At 47.0% G+C, this 16,527-nt stretch overlaps 1 protein-coding gene across 3 annotated transcripts in view; it reads right to left on the bottom strand.

Moving 5' to 3' along the window:
- Positions 1–16,477, bottom strand: part of abcc8 (ATP-binding cassette, sub-family C (CFTR/MRP), member 8) — a 45,787-nt gene extending 29,310 nt beyond the window's left edge. The window contains exons 1-8 of one of the 3 annotated variants that reach the window (XM_061676705.1): positions 15,353–15,413; positions 13,882–14,281; positions 13,620–13,782; positions 12,336–12,477; positions 11,840–11,961; positions 7,350–7,516; positions 5,438–5,680; positions 1,492–1,680 (exon numbers count right to left, since the gene is read on the bottom strand). In XM_061676705.1, the coding sequence (XP_061532689.1) occupies positions 1,492–1,680; positions 5,438–5,680; positions 7,350–7,516; positions 11,840–11,961; positions 12,336–12,477; positions 13,620–13,767 (1,011 nt within the window). In that variant the 5' untranslated portion in view covers positions 13,768–13,782; positions 13,882–14,281; positions 15,353–15,413. Of the gene's footprint in view, positions 1–1,491; positions 1,681–5,437; positions 5,681–7,349; positions 7,517–8,538; positions 8,655–11,839; positions 11,962–12,335; positions 12,478–13,619; positions 13,783–13,881; positions 14,282–15,352 lie in introns of those variants that run through there. The other 2 variants (XM_061676704.1, XM_061676707.1) reach the window with 2 other exon arrangements.
- Between the last annotated feature and the right edge of the window lie 50 nt (positions 16,478–16,527).

Consider the following 16,527-nt stretch of genomic DNA (forward strand, 5'->3'; position numbering starts at 1 on the left):
AGTAATAACACATACAATACACTTTAACCACTGGTACAAAATTATGACTCGCAAATGCTCAAATTGGACCCATTACACAACAGTCTATTTTTGCTCTTCAAAAAGTCATCTTCGACTGATGTCAAAATGTTTTGTACTATTTTCACATTAGCTTGTGACGTTCCACTGCAGCAGAGGGTGAATTTCTGACTTCACAATGAAAGAGATACTCGCACAGATGGATGCCAGAGAGACTCTGAGATGTGATGGGCTGCTTTGTGTGAAATCCATGAAATTGAGACAGGTCCTGCAGCAATAAGTCTCATAAATATTTGATAGGTCCTAAATTAGTGCTCCAGCCAAGCAGGCATGCCAGATGGAGATAGAGGGGATCTTGAATGATTGAAAGGTTGACCTTTGTTAGCAGAATGCAGAGGTGACGCCTCGCTCGTGTCTGTGCATGCTTATAGATCCTTGTCTGGGTCTATTGCTTTTTCGCAACAACAACAACAACAACAACAACAAACAGGACCTGACCTATTAATTCACATGTTAAAAAAATACATTTCATTTTCACCCAGGACAACTTAACAAGAAGTATTAATGCCCAAGAAAAGGCATTAATACTTCATCTATCCATTTATTTTCTGTACTGCTGGTCCTTCATATGGGCCATGAGTGACTTGGAGCCTATCCCAGCTGACTTTGGGTGAGCGGCAGAGAACATCCTGGACTGCCTTGGACTGGTCGCCAGCCAATGGTAGCGGTATTAAAGGACCTCACTAATTCTGTGAACATTGGCACTTATTCCGTAGGACTGGACTTAAAATAATGTCTGCAGGAAAAAAAACAAATCCCCACAAAATAGACTCAGTAGTCATTTTAGGCCTCATTGTTTTGTGATGCCAGACTTTGAAGTCCAGCCAGATTTTGGGCCGTCCACAATTTGTTCGACGACAACACGTCAGCCTGTGACGTCAGGGGCAGAGGCTGGGGACGTTTCCTCATTGAACTAATACTTGTTCTGCAGTGTCATTGTTGACATTCTGATTAACTCAATAACGATTGAAATTAGTGATAGTACACTGGACCCCTGCTGTTTGCAGAGGTGTCTAAGTATTTAAGTACTTGTTTGTGAAACATACTAAACAGTCATCTTAATGGAGGTATGGGTTTATGATTGAAATATTACGACTTTATGCTTACGATATGACGACTTCTAGTAGTATGATTTCCTTTCTTTGAAGCTAATACTCTTACACAGGTACTATAGTTGATCCTTCTTGAGGCTATTAGAAGTTATTTTTTTCAGTATGTTAGCAGCATTTCTCTTTCCACACGTACTTACAGTACATATATTTACATGATCACTTTGTGTAACAAAAGGACTGTAAACTACAACAGTAGTGGGATCGTACGTTGGCAAATACTTCACGTACAAACGTCTGAGGTGTAGTATGAGTTTAAATGAGTTTAAACATTGTGCATGGTGCCCCCATCCTAGGTTCTCACCGGTTGCTGGATGGTCCGGTTGTCCTTGCTGATGTGGTGGACGATGCCGGAGATACAGAGTGGACCGGCGAAGCCCAGCAGGTCGGCCATGAAGCGGAACGTGATGCTGAGGATGAGAGGTCTGCCGAACGCTTTCCTCAAGGCCTGCCAGATCCACTTGGGTCCCTGCGGCGCCGCGCCCTGAGGTCTCTGGTAGGACGGACGGACAAAAAGAAAAATAGTCGCGATTGGGATTATGGTTATATCTCTGTTCGGAGACACAAATGCATGACATTAAACACGACTCGGCAAAAATCTATGCCGCTTATAATGTTCAGTGTTGCGGGGAGCTGAAGCCTATCACGGCTGACTACACCCTGGACTGGTCGGCAGTCATTTAACACTCAGCAAAAAAAACAAGCTTGCGGCAAAAACTGCTGCTACCGCAGAAAGATTAACTTCGACATAAATGCTGAATCGTCAACCAATTCAACGAAGCGCTTTATAACAAGGTCATGGTCGTCAGGGTTTCCACGTTTCCCACTGCGCGACATCATGGGAAACAGTGATGAATGGGTTAGCAGTGGCGCATGACTGGCTCGAGCAGAAAGTCAACTCTCGGTCTCGGGATGATTGATTTAGTTATTTATCACTGCGTGGTGAGGGGTTATCTTTTGATCACTGTGTGTTTGTTTGCTGGTTAGCAAGAACTACACAACCTATTTTCACGAAACTTTGTAGAGAAGGGGCACCATTGTACCAAGCGGGGGGGGGGGGGGGATACATTTGAATAAAGGAATACGTTTACATTTGAATTTCGGCTCAGCTGTGTGAATAGACTAGTACATGCATTCATATCATTACATTGCATGTACGTTCATTGGATGGAAACAATCGGAATGGTTCGCAAATGTTTAAAACAGAAAAAGCAGATTGGATAGAATAGTGAAGTTTATTAGTTGCGGGAGTTGGGACAGTTTCGATGCTCCCGTGATCGTCTCAATCTGACTGTGGTGTCAATTTATTGCTTGACCATTTGTAACTTCATCCTCCGTCAACCAGAAAGTAGCCTGCTAACTAACAAATGTAGAGGTCACTTTTGTCCGCACTCTACTGCGAGCTATTCCAGTGTGAGTATGTTGAAACTCCTCGACGTCCGACAACACAACAGCCTGGCTTGAACGACTCGGTCGGCAAGGATCGTAGGAAAACATCTGGAGTGTCGCTGTGAAGCTCTCCCGGGAAATGTTCAATGTACGTGTCCGCGCGTGTGTGTTCTCATCTCTGAGAAGCGCTCGGAGAAAACAGACGTGTCTCCGTCTATCGTTCTTTTTGAGTGCATGTCAACGCAGCGATCTGGCTTCCCATAAAGTGCAGCTCAGTCACGCCCGCAGGGGTCACCGTGTCACCTTGTTCACAGTAGAATGGGAATGACCCGACGCCTCCTCACTGACTAGTATACACGCCCTCCCCGCCCCCCACTCCCACCACGATCTTTTTATCTCTCTCCTCAAGCGGAAGGAAGTGAAACTGCGTTCACACCGGACGCATGTTTGGCCGTGACGACTGCCGTGACCTTAGAAACTCTGGAAAGTTCTGACCCTGCCGAGGTGGCCCTTCAAATGTCAGTCCTAACATGTGCTCCTTAGGAGTGACAGGAGGACATTTACAGCTCGAATCAGTGGAGGGAAATCAAAGTCTCTCCCAAACAGGCAATATTATCACTACACTTGTGATCCGATACTTCTTTTTCTTGATTCTTGATTTCTTGATTTCGTTGAGAGGGAGACAAATGGCGGGGGGCCTGGCGCGAATCCCAAGCGGCTCACCGGGGCCCTTCTGGAGGATGCCCGGAATGCCAGACACTTGGGGCCAGGCCCTTCCCAAGGCTCCTCAAAAATGACAAGTTCTGGCAAAAAGCTGCTCTTGGCTTTTTTTTGTCATCCCACTGTCGAAAGCCTCCTAAAGTACTGTGTGACTAGTTGGTACTAAAAGTGCAGATGATGATGCTGAGGGTGCTCAGCACATATTAAAAGATCCTTGGTTCTCCCTTTCCCTCTCTAGAATTCTTGATTGTAAACACTACGATCCCTTTTTGAGCGCAAAAACTTTTCCATTTGAGCATTTATTCAATATCGTTAATATCGAGTTTAAAGGGCCCATATTTTACCAAACCAACTTCTTCTAATATTTGGAACGTTATATTGGTGCCTCCATACACATGTGAAATATGAATTAAAATCATCCACGCATTCCCGAGTTCCAGATCATTTTCTGCCGAGAAATTTCTTGGATTATCCTGAGCTTATCTACGTCACTGGCGAAGACCTCCGCCTTCCCTTTCCGCTCCCGAACCGGCACCGTCGACGTAACGGACATGCAACTCATCAGAAGAAAGCCAAAGCGGATACAAAGCTGAGTCAAACGCAAGTAGCTGTCAGAGTGGCACTCGGAAGACAAAACCAAGGTGTTTTTTGAAATGAAATGGACACTTTTAAACTAAGTCCATGTTAGAGAGTCACTCTATGGAGGTCTAAATAGCCAAAATATGGGACCTTTTAGCTCCATGTACCAGTATGCTCTTTGTAGTCACTAATGGGGAACATTTGCCAAACAAGTAGGACTACTGTATGCACTAACCTTAACTGCTTTCTACTAGTACTACTTGTGACGTGATAAAATGTCACTATTTAAAATCCAGGGCTTTGCTAGTATGCCAAGATTGTCGAACGGCGGCGGAAGGCAGCAGTGGAATTAACGCTTTGTGTCCACAAACTTCCTCATTCATATTGGCCCCAGTTCAACCAGTATAGCGTGCGGTTAGCCGTCAAGGTATGCAAAATACATCTCCCCTGAAGCGCACGAGGGTCGCGGCCGCCGAAGGCTGCAACTTGCAACGCACCGCAGAATTCCCCCCTCCGCTCGCCCCCACCCCCCGCCCCCCTTACGATGCGTCTCTCCATCCGTTAACGGCCCAATGAATTTCAAGAGAAACAAAGGGGCAGAATGACTCTCTGAGGCGCGTGAAAGCGTGCGCGCAACTGTATGTGCATCGCTCTTTTCCCCGCCGATAGATGGGAGCCGCGATATAATAAGTATTTGATTGACAGCCGGAGCGCCCAGCGACACGTGGAAGCTCAAAGAGCGTCTCGAATCTTGACCCATTTTGAAGCCTGATTTCACACACTTAGAAACAAACTTCATTTATTGGCTGGCTTGCTAACATGACTCTTTTCTGTGGTGTCGGATTTCCAACTTTTTTTTTTTTTGGGCCTGTTTTGTGACACCTTAAGAACACAGACGAAGGAAAGCACGGCGAACACAAGACGGGAAAACCAAGCAGTAACTGCTTGTGATGAATGTTAAGTGTTGACTATTCTTTCTTCTGCCCTGTAGCACAACGCTGCCTTTCACAAGTCAGTCTTGGTCCTGGTTGAGGGGTGAAGACGATTTCCGGCGGAGACTCGACGATATTTTTTCCGTGTCATGACAATATGAAAATCAGCTAAGATGTGAAAAATCTATATGTGTGTACTCCATTTAAGAATCAGCACTCTCATAATCAAAAAGAAGTTACCGTTTCGTAAAACAGCTCTTGAAAGATACTCTCCAAAATCGATCTCTCATTCTAAAACGTGTCATTTTCATTCAATAACGCAAGATGCCTACGATCTATACAGCGGATCTCCGCAGATTCACCTATTTGCAGATTTTTATTTCAATTTTAAAAAAAAACAAATCTTCCCCACCCCCCCAATTTTTTCAAATATTTAGTTTGTTTGTTATTCCTTTTTTTTTGGGGGGGGGGGGGGGTACCAACCCTGAAATAGTTTATTGGCAGTTTATCCCCACTTATTCAAGAGTTTTGGGCTGATTAAAAAAAAGAACAGCAGGGGTCTACTATAGCACGTCTTTTGTGAAGTAAACATCTGAGGCAAATTCAAATTCAAAACTGCAGCGCACTGACCTTCTGCTCTTCGAAGGCGTTGCGGAGCTTCATGTAGTTGGTGAGGGCCCTCATCGTGATGGGCAGCTTTCCAATGACTTTGAGGTCAATGGGTCGCCTGTGAGCAGAGGTTATGAAGGTGTTCATCCACCAGTAGGTGGCTTTGGACAGCAGGTTGACAAAGGGCTGCAGAAAACGAACACCCAGGTCCTGAAGGTCCTCGGGGGGCTTCACCTCTGTCGGGATGGCGAAACACATGTATCGCTGTAAGACAAGGACACGGCTAATTAGTCGAACAGTTTCCTTGTTGGCCAGTTCTCACGTGACTCAAGCTCATCATCCACTTGAAAATGTGCTCAAACTGGCTGACTAAATATCCACTCTACAGTGTCAGCGTGATCGGGGGGCGCTCGTTTTACAAGTGCATTTGCACAGCTTACTGAATCGATATCAGAGCATTTAAATCAATCTCGAAATCGAGTCAGATTACAAGGTAAAGAATCGAATCTTGACGTTCATAACAACGCAATATTAGCGCAAATGGTAGTTTTGCTTTCATAACTATTCCACATTTAATGGAAGGGCGCTGAAGAAAAGATAACTGCATACAATGAATAGATACGAATGCTCATTTTTGGAGCAATTTTTTCCGTTTTGCAATGCTTATCCCAATTTGTTCTTTCGAGTAATGGCGAGGGGAAGAACTTTTTTTGGCGTGTGCTGACACTTGCCGACAACACATGACACATTCAATGTTGATTTTTTTTGTCAACGTGTATCACATTAGAGGATGCAAAGAATGTTCTTTTAGCCAGAATTTTATTTCAAACTTAAAAGAAGACATGAGCGAACTCAATTTAGCTCTGTTTCCACCAGTTCAGCTGAGAATGCAAACTTTGTTTCACTTGAACTGTATTTTTGGTCAGGATAAAGTGTGTCACACTGGTATGATGTCACACCATTTTTCTTATACTGGGAAGGGGGGGGGGAAACAGCAGCATCATGATGTAGCGTTACAAAACGTTTTGCGGCGTGCTCCGCTGAACCTTGTGGACAAATTGAATCAAAATCCCATTTGCTGATTCGATGAAAATGATGACTTTGCTGCAATCTCCTCTAAATGACGCCTTTATTACCTCCGTCAAGCACAAAAGCACAAGAGGGAGACATATTGTCTTGATTGTCGTTTGACACCAAATATATGAAAGTGATTTCCATGAAACTTTGTGGTGGTGTGAAACCCGATTACATGAAACCACAACAGAGGTTATTCACCCCCGATGTTGTCTGACACAACCGAAACATGATGGCTAAATGGAGCATACGCAGCACACGTACGGCCCTCTACATTTATGAACATTTGAAAACTTGGTGGAGGTCTGCGCTCTCATGAGTGCTAATCATGTATTGGTAATTCTGTGAGCCATTATGGTTGATTACCTGTATATACTTTGCGTGCGTGTAATTTTTAAGCCTGTTACGTTGCGGTTGACTCGCTGTGCTTTGTGATATTAAGGTCGTTGCGCTTCATCGTGTGCAAAGCATGATGGGAGCATTGCTTTCACAGCTGTTTACCCGGAGGAAGCAGAATCTGCAGATGAGGTGCACTCAGCTCAAGGGGTTAACTAAGACAAATAGACTTTCAATTGTCATGAAAACGAAACATCTCAGTTGAACGGAATCATCGAAAATGTGAATAATGCGGCAGAAAAATGGCAAGCAAAAAAAAAAAGCGTCAGTCAATCGTCTGCTCTCTCACCGAGTTCAATATTTCAGTCACGGTTCTGTCTGGCTTGACGCCAAAACAAGCACAAAGTTTAACCGCTGTGCTCGCTGGGGCTCCAGACTAAAAGCAAATGTGACTTCCATTTAAAAAACAGACAGAAATCTATCAGTTACACGTGCGTCATCACAGAAGTGGGGGCACACTCACCCTGCCCAGGATCACATTGACCTCCACGGCCAGCAGGAGTCCATAGAGCAGCACCAGCAAGCACGTGATGCAGTAGCGTAGCTGCCTGGGGCCGACGCCATGCTCGGCGTATTTGGCGAACTTGATGGTTTTCGTGATGAAGGCAAGAACCCAGTAGATAAGGAGGGCTGAGGGATTTTCACATGGAAAAGAGGTCACACAGCCCACAAAAATATTGTGTTTCAGACATTATCACATGTTGAAACATTGACGTCCTTTTCTGTAGCAACTTAATCGGGTACCAATTTGATCAAAATGTGGGCTTAGCTTTTTGAGCTTTACAAATAAACAATCCATGTACATACAAGCACAGGTATAGATCACTGTGCAAATCAGTGCATTTTCAACCAATGCTCAATTGGTATACAGTAGGTCAGCATTACAGCACAAGCTCTCTTTTATTTTTGGTCTTTTTGGTATATTTTGGCCGTGTTAAAATTGACCCTCCGCAATGAATGTGGGGACTTTGAATGTTGGGACTATGACAGGAAAATCTCGGGAGTTGGTTGACATGATGATTAGGAGAAAGGTTGACATATTGTGTGTCCAGGAGACCAGGTGGGAAGGCAGTAAGGCTGGAAGTTTAGGGGCAGGCTTGGAATTATTTTGCAGATGGGAAGAGAAATGGAGTCGGGGTTATTTTCAAAGAAGTGTTGGCTCAGAATGTCTCGGAGGTGAAAAGAGTATCAGATCGAGTGATGAGGCTGAAACTTGAAATCGAGGGTGTGATGTGCAATGTGATTAGCGGCTATGCCCCACAGGAAGGATGCGACCTCGAGGTGAAAGAGAAATTCTGGAAGGAGCTAGACGAAGTCGTTCTGAGCATCCCAGACAGAGAGAGGGTCGTGATTGGTGCAGATTGTAATGGGCATGTTGGTGAAAGAAATAGGGGTGATGAAGAAGTGATGGGTAAGTACGGCATCCAGGAAAGGAACTCGGCGGGACAGATGGTGGTAGACTTTGGAACAAGGATGCAAATGGCTGGAGTGAACACTTTTTTCCAGATTACATCTTGTGCAGACGATGTAATCTGAAGGAGGTTACCGACTATAAGGTAGAGAGTGTGGCTAGACAGCATACGATGGTGCTGTGTAAGATGTTCTGTGGTGGTGGGGAGGAAGATTAGGAAGACAAAGGCAGAGCAGAGAACCGTGCGGTGGAAGCTGAGACAGGACGAGCGTCGTGCAGCATCTCGGGAAGAGGTGAGACAGGATCTCGGTGGACGGGAGGAGCTTCCAAAAGACTGGAACGCTGCAGCCGAGGTGATCAGAGAGGCAGGCAGGAGAGTACTTGGTGTATCTTCTGGCAGGAAAGGAGAGAAGGAGACTTGGTGGTGGAACCTCACAGTACAGGAAATCATACAAGGAAAAAGGTTAGCTAAGAAGAAGTGGGACACGGAGAGGACCGAGGAGGAGAGGCGAAAGGAATACATTGAGATGCGACACGGGGCAAAGGCAGAGGTGGCAAAGGCCAAACAAGAGGCGTATGATGACATGTATGCCAGGTTGGACACTAAAGAAGGAGAAAAGGATCTCTACAGGCTGGCCAGACACAGGGATAGAGACGGGAAGGATGTGCAGCAGATGAGGGCGATTAAGGATAGAGATGGAAATATGTTGACTGCTGGCAGCAGTGTGCTACCTCGACGGAAAGAAACTTCGAGGAGTTGATGAATGAGGAAAAGGAGAGAGAAGGGAAAGTAGAAGAGGCAAGTGTGGTGGACCAGGAAGTGGCAATGATTAGTAAGGGGGAAGTTAGGAAGGCATTAAAGAGGATGAAAAATGGAAAGGCAGTTGGTCCTGATGACATTCCTGTGGAGCTATGGAAGCATCTAGGAGAGGTGGCTGTGGAGTTTTTGACCAGCTTGTTCAATAGAATTCTAGCGCGTGAGAAGTGGAGGAAAAGTGTGCTGGTGCCCATTTTTAAGAACAAGGGTGATGCGCAGAGCTGTGGGAACTATAGAGGAATAAAGTGGATGAGCCACACGAGGAAGTTATGGGTAAGAGTGGTGGAAGCGAGACTCAGGACAGAAGTGAGTATTTGCGAGCAACAGTATGGTTTCATGCCAAGAAAGAGTACCACAGATGCATTATTTGCCTTGAGGATGTTGATGGAAAAGTACAGAGAAGGTCAGAAGGAGCTACATTGTGTCTTTGTAGATCTAGAGAAAGCCTATGACAGAGTACCCAGAGAGGAACTGTGGTACTGCATGCCGATGTCTGGAGTGGCAGAGAATACGTTAGAATAGGACAGGACATATATGATGGCAGCAGAGCAGCGGTGAGGTGCGCTGGAGGTGTGACAGAAGAATTTATGGTGGACGTGGGACTGCATCAGGGATCAGCCCTGAGCCCCTTCCTTTTTGCAGTGGTGATGGATAGGCTGACAGATGAGGTTAGACTGGAATCCCCGTGGACCGTGATGTTTGCAGATGACATTGTGAGTTGCAGTGAAAGCGTGGAACAGGTGGTGGAACAGTTAGAAAGATGGAGGCATGCACTGGGAAGCAGAGGAATGAAGATTAGCCGAAGTAAGACAGAATATATGTGCATGAATGAGAGGGCTGGCGGGGGAAGAGTGAGGCTACAGGGAGAAGAGATAGCGAGGGTGGAGGACTTGAAATACTTGGCGTCAACCGTCCAGAGCAATGGGGAGTGTGGTCAGGAAGTGAAGAAACGGGTCCAAGCGGGTTGGAACGGGTGGAGGAAGGTCTCAGGTGTGTTATGTAACAGAAGAGTCTCTGCTCGGATGAAGGGCAAAGTTTCCAAAACAGTGGTGAGGCCACCCATGATGTACGGATTAGAGATAGCGGCACTGAAGAGACAACAGGAAGCAGAGCACATGAAGAGGTTGAGGTTCGCTCTCGGAGTGACCGGGTCGGATCAAATTAGAAATGAGCTCATCGGAGGGACGGCCGAGGTTCGAGGATTTGGAGACAAAGTCAGAGGGAGCAGATTTTGATGGTTCGGACACGTCCGGAGGAGAAATAGTGAGTCTATTGGTAGAAGGACGATGAGGATGGAGCTGCCGGGCAAGAGGAGCGAGAGGAAGAGCAAAGAGAAGGTCGATGGATGTCGTGAGGGAAGACAGGAGGGCCGTTGGTGTTGGAGAGGAGGATGCGGGAGATAGGATGACATGGAAAAGGAGGACGCGCTGTGGCGACCCCGAAAGGGACGAGCCCGAAGGAAAAGAAGAAGAAGATTCACACAAGTATGCCTTATTTTGGGGAAATGTGTAACTGTGTACAGTATAGTCTAGACAAACACTTAAGGAATTTGAATTTATTCTAAAAAAACATTTTATCTGCAATAATTTTAGCATTGAGTCACCTCCCTGTATTTCAAACAAAACCAAAAAGTATTCGAAGGAAAAATATGAGTGTCATCTGGCAGGACACGGCTTCCCTGCCACAATGACAAGTGGCTCCTGATCTCCCTGAGGACGCTGTTCAAGGATTCTCTACTGATATCATTGAAACATTGGTACCAAACAAGTTCCAAAAACACGATTGGTTCGTTATTTAAGGTGTTTATATCGGTTTTATTTCCTTCAGTTACACTATATCGCCAAAAGTATTCACTCACCTGCCGTAAGTAAGATAAGAATTGAAGCGACATCCCATTCTTAATCAATAGGGTTTAATAAGACATTAGCCCCCCCCTCCCTCTGTAATTATAACAGCTTAAACTCCTCTTCCACAAGGTCCAGGAATGTGTTTCTATTTGACAATAATGTTTTTAGGACACGTGACGAACTGTTCCAAGAATTCCAAATAGCAAAGATGGGGCGAGAGTGCGTGAGAAAATAGTCGGACAGTTTCAGGACAATGTTCCTCAACGTACAATTGCAAGGAATTGAGGGATTTCATCATCGACGGTCCATAATATCATCAAAAGGTTCAGAGAATCCGGAGAAATCGCAAGGCCGAAAACCGAGGCCTACTGGCCCGAGGCGGTTCCAAGTTTAACGGCGATTAGTTCACGATGCGCAGTGTTGATCTTCTTCGTAATTTCTCTCAAGAAAAACCTGATCTTGCATCTTTCCCACACAGAAACGAAAGCCCTTATTCGCATTCATATCTGTGTGGGGAATACAGAAACAATCAGGCAAACCAGCTAATGCTCGTTTGCTTAATGAAAACAAAAAAGATGATTCATGTCTGCTTGGCGCACCGTGCAGCCGATGAAATTGCTTTCCATCGTGTTGCAATCTCATCTCAGGGCAATGAACCCTCCAGCTGGAGACACATGACTAAATCAGTCGCCTGGTTCTTAGAAAGATATCGTCATGAAGTGCGTACAAGCTTACACGGCGGCGGTTGTTCTTTCAAAATGGCAACACGCGAGCTGGTTCAATCGGGCTTCGCAGGCCATGACTAATTCAAACCCAACTGAACAATAGAGACCGACAGCGCGAGGTTAAAGCGTACTGGAGGTGCGTGAAGGCTTTACCTAATAGCAGTTTGGGGAAGTTGGAGGTCTCGATGTTATGATAGTACACGATCGAGGTGATGCCAGCCATAAAGGCAAGACCTGCCGGCATGTACAGGTGAAGATGGAGAGATTGGCTGAATCTACAAGGGTGATCAAAGAGAGGAGAGAGAATTCAAAATGAGCAAACAATTAGTGGACCTTTTCTCTTATTTTCATTGATATTGACTTCCAAAGAAAGGAATCGAGCGTGCGCCTGCTGTTTGAAAGTCAGCAAGGTCAACCACTGCGCGACAAATGACCCTGTTGTGACGATACGGTCAATCTCGTGCGACGACATGAGGTGACCGATTTATTACGAGCAACTCTCACACAAACACAGCACACACTTACCTGACTAAAAGAACATTACAATGGGTCTTGCAGTCTCCAAAGCGTCGTACAAGCCAGCTCCCGTTCGTGTACGACGGCCACGTACAAAGCCATCAAGCGGCGACACCGCGGACGCGCAACCTACCCATCGGAGACAACGCCCTCGGCGATCTCACAGACGAGGATGAAGAGCAGCACAAAGGTGAGCAGCCAGCGCAGGTTGTGACCGGGGAAGTGCAGCCAGGTGCTGTGGTGGATGTGGACCTTTGAGCTCTGGCTCCCCCAGCCTGGCGCAGGAAACAGAAAATGGGAGGTTAAGGCGGCGTCTCTTGAAGAACTCGGGAAACCAAAACAGGCTTTCCTTTACAGTTCTTTCTCGGTTCGCTTCAAAAGAATACTGTGAGCCCGCGATGTTACCAAAGTCTCGTAAAGGGCTCCCTTGAGGTAACGACAACTTGCCTGCTGATAATGACTCAGGAAACAGCTTTTACCATCATTATAGTGATCAGACACGTGAATTCTGCTGACCCTTGAGTCCATAATTCTCCCGTGACTGTCTTGTCCTTCGTTACAAATGAGCTGACTGCGCTGCCTGCCTAACTGCGCATCGAGGCGATCGGGATGCAAGCAGTCTTCTGAATCGACCGGTGCAGCTTTGGGGTGTGCGGTACTTCTCCTTTGAACACCCGATTTACTTCACGCTTGTCGTCTGCCGTTTGCTCTTCCCAATTTGGCCCGCAAGACCATATCGAATGTGTATTAGAGCTGGCCCGCCCCTGTGACATGAAGGCTGACCTCAAAGCAACCTTTGAGGCGCGTATTGCCAATGACTCACCTCTGACGGATAACAATCATAACAATCTCATCGTTTTCCGATCGTACGACTTCCATTACCTGTCATACGTATTAAGAGGAGCACGGAGGCAGCGTCGAACCGCTTATGGAGCGTGACGAGCTGTCGACGTTTCACGCCTTCTCGAATGAGCGCGCACGCAGGACGGCAGAAGTGACGGCGGTTACGCGCTGCACTTTACACTTCTTGAATGGGCCACCAAAGATTAGCAGGAAAGTAACTAACGTTAAAAAGTACATTTCTTGTACCTCTATTCCAACACGGGAAATATGCAAAATGTCAGAAAGCGGAGTATTGTGCACAAATATTCAGCCATGTCTGACGCACTTATTTAGAGGATTAAAAAAAAAAAAGGGTCAAACATGACAACGTGAAAAGGCAAAGCAACCACGTGGTAACCATAGTTACACGTGGAGATTATTGATGACTTGAATATGTCTTTATCAAAAGGGCAAATGTCCTCAAGAGCTTTTGTCGCCGTGTCTAATTGGAAAGCCACTAAGACTGGTTGTCATGTTCGCTCCGCTTATGAACATCCCGCATGTGACGTGTGGCTGTGAGTGGAGCACAACTCACCGATGAAAAGGATGGGGAATGTGATGAAGAGGAGGAAGACGTGCGGCACCACGTTGAGCGCGTCCAGGAAACATCCGTTGTTCAGGACGCCCCCGTCCACGTTGTAGGCCGCCGAGTTATTCTCGCTCCCGCAGAAGGCCAAGGACATGGTGGAGGCGGGACTCTGCAAGGAAGGAGGGGGAGGGGGATGAGTATCAGACACAGATGAAAGACCCACCGATTTTCAAAAAGCAGCATGGTGTCTTCTAAAGAAAACACTGACAGATCCTGGCAGTTTCCAGCGTGACCTCCTTTCTGTTACGCCTTAAATCCAGCTTGCAGGATTTGGATCCAGTGACGAAGAGGAGAGGATGGACGCGGGGTCAGAGACGATCCCAGTCCGCTCCTCCTCTGCAGTCTAAGCAGCTTTGGGGGTCGCGATGGTGACAAACACCACCATCCCCGCGACTGCACACATCCTCTTAGAGTCGGGCTTCAGTTTTCGCTCAGCCCCTCTGGAATGCGTTCACACACTCTCACGTGGCGCGCGCACACGCGACGAGAACGGCGGCGGCATTCTGCAGCGCACCTGCTATTCCTGTCTCTTTGCAGGCTACAGCGACCTTGGGAGGCGAGAGCAGGAGCAGGAGGGGCTGAATGTGCGGGCGGGCTGGAGGAGTGAGCTGGGAAAGGTAGGAGGCGGGGGGGGGGGGGGATACAGAAAGATGAAGCGTGACTGGAGGGATGGTGTCTGCCGAAGGAGGAGCGCAAACGTCATACAATTGTTTAAAGCACGAGCAAGCATGCTAATCTAAATTCCAACCCAGTTTGGAGAGGTGCTGAAATCCCCCAAAGACCCCCGATAAGAAACAATACAACCGTCCATTGGTAAGGTGCACACGTAAGAAAAGATGGGGACATAGTCATGGAATCCTCCTGCATGGGATAAATGCGTTGTGTATGCAGTCCACTGGGGGGGGGGGGGCTGTGCATGCACCCAATAGCAGCTTGTTCAGAGGGCTCAGCAAAACTCACATGGGAGCAGATTTGAATAATCCCAACAGGGACATTCCCGATGGCTTTTTTTTGTTTGTTTTGCTCTTCCTCCTCACAATGCGGAGAGGAGGGAAGAGACAACGAGCGGTTGACATGCGATGATGGCTGCGCTTTTAAATCACTGTGGATGCAGGATGTGATCTCAGTAGCACCCAGCTATACACTATTGACAAAAAAAAAACAACGATTTTATAATGCATACTTGCAATCAACTGTGTGTTTTGGTGGAGTGTTTGTTATCGTGCCCTTCTTTCTCCCCGTTTTGTCTTGATACGCCAGACTCCTGTAGGAAATGAATCCGTTTCATATCTCAAAAAAAGAATAAACAAGTCCTCACAAAGGTAAACTGAATAAAAGCGTGGACGTTACGTGACCGATATCAACGATAAGCCTCCATCACAGGCACACACATGGAGAGTTTCCAGGGGGAAAGAAAGGAGGTCAGCGTAGCTTGGACGGCGCAGGAGACAAATGCAAGCTGTCCTAAAATATCAGAAAGCCTGTGAAAGTTTCCCAAGTTTTCCACCCTCGGGCCTTTAAATCAAGCAGTCGCATTCATGTCAATGATGACATTTAAGCACTATTAAATCCGCGTCAAACTCAGGATTGCGCAAGCACAGCCTGGAGCAGCAGGTCACCATAACGCGACAGTGTGCGTAACCGCCTGAAGTGTGGAGGCAAGGTGCTCTCGGTCTTACCGGTTTGTTGCGTGTGATCATCGCGAGCTCCTCGGGCACCGCCACGTCCGATGAAAAAATCGGGAGATAATCTGGCAAAGGGCCTCCTGTCATGAGCTCGGAGTGCCGCCGGCAATCTGGACGTGATCACCCGGACGCAGCTGGCGGCGGGGAGCTATCCGTGGTGCTGAAGACGTGCGCAGCGGGCGGAGGCGGGCTGGGTGGAGGCAGACCCGGACCCGGGCCCACCCTCTGGCCTCGGTCACGGACCGGGTCGATGCTCCGCTGCAAATGGGAGGCAGACAGAAGTCACGTATGCAGCGCGAGTGGAGATGACTCCACGGTCTGCTTATATAACTGGGGAAAGGGACGGAACACTGTTACACACAAATTGTTTGAGCCACTTCTTGAAGATGGATTCGAAAGCTGTTGGGCTTACCAGTATACTCCAAAAAAGAAAAGATCGCGGCAAGAAACAGAACTTGGAGAAAAGAAGGGATTGTGTGAAACTATAAATGGATGGAGGAACAATATTGCCCCCTGTGGACATTCATGCACACGACGATGTCGTTCTGTGTTGCTCCCCATCCCTCACTTGAGTTTAGCGTTGCCAGAATATCAGGAGTGTCCAACTCATTTTCAGTTCTCGTTCCCCGTTGTGACCGTAACCAAATAGGATTTGTTTTGTCATATTATTACACAACGGCCCCTGCGGTTCCTTGTTATTGTTAAGAAACTGAAAAGAAAATAACGCCACCACTACACCGCCCCCAAAAAATACACAAACATTGGACTGGAGATGATCCCTCACAAACGTACGTCGTGTGGTATCTTGCCTCTTCCGTTGAACACAAAGCCGTGAATTCGATTGTCTCACGGCCAACAGATAGGAGGTTTGTTGTACCTTCTGCTTTCGAGTGAAAGTGGATTCCGTTGTTCTGTCATTATACATCGCTCACAAAGATCATTTGTATTAAGTGTTTGGGATCGGTTCAGTGCCTACAGGCACGCCGCAGCATCCATTTGTTAATATGCTCTAGTGTCCGCAGCATGGCGGAATGGCGTTCAGCACGTTTGCCTCACAATTGAGAGGTTCGGGGTCTCTTCGGACCTTTTTCTGGGTGACGTTTGCGATTCTGCGCAGGTTTTCTTCAGGTCAGGTTATTCCTCCCACGGATGGACGGGCGGATGGGTAG

The sequence above is a fragment of the Phycodurus eques genome, chromosome 5 (assembly GCF_024500275.1).
Source record: "Phycodurus eques isolate BA_2022a chromosome 5, UOR_Pequ_1.1, whole genome shotgun sequence".
NCBI lineage: Eukaryota > Metazoa > Chordata > Actinopteri > Syngnathiformes > Syngnathidae > Phycodurus > Phycodurus eques.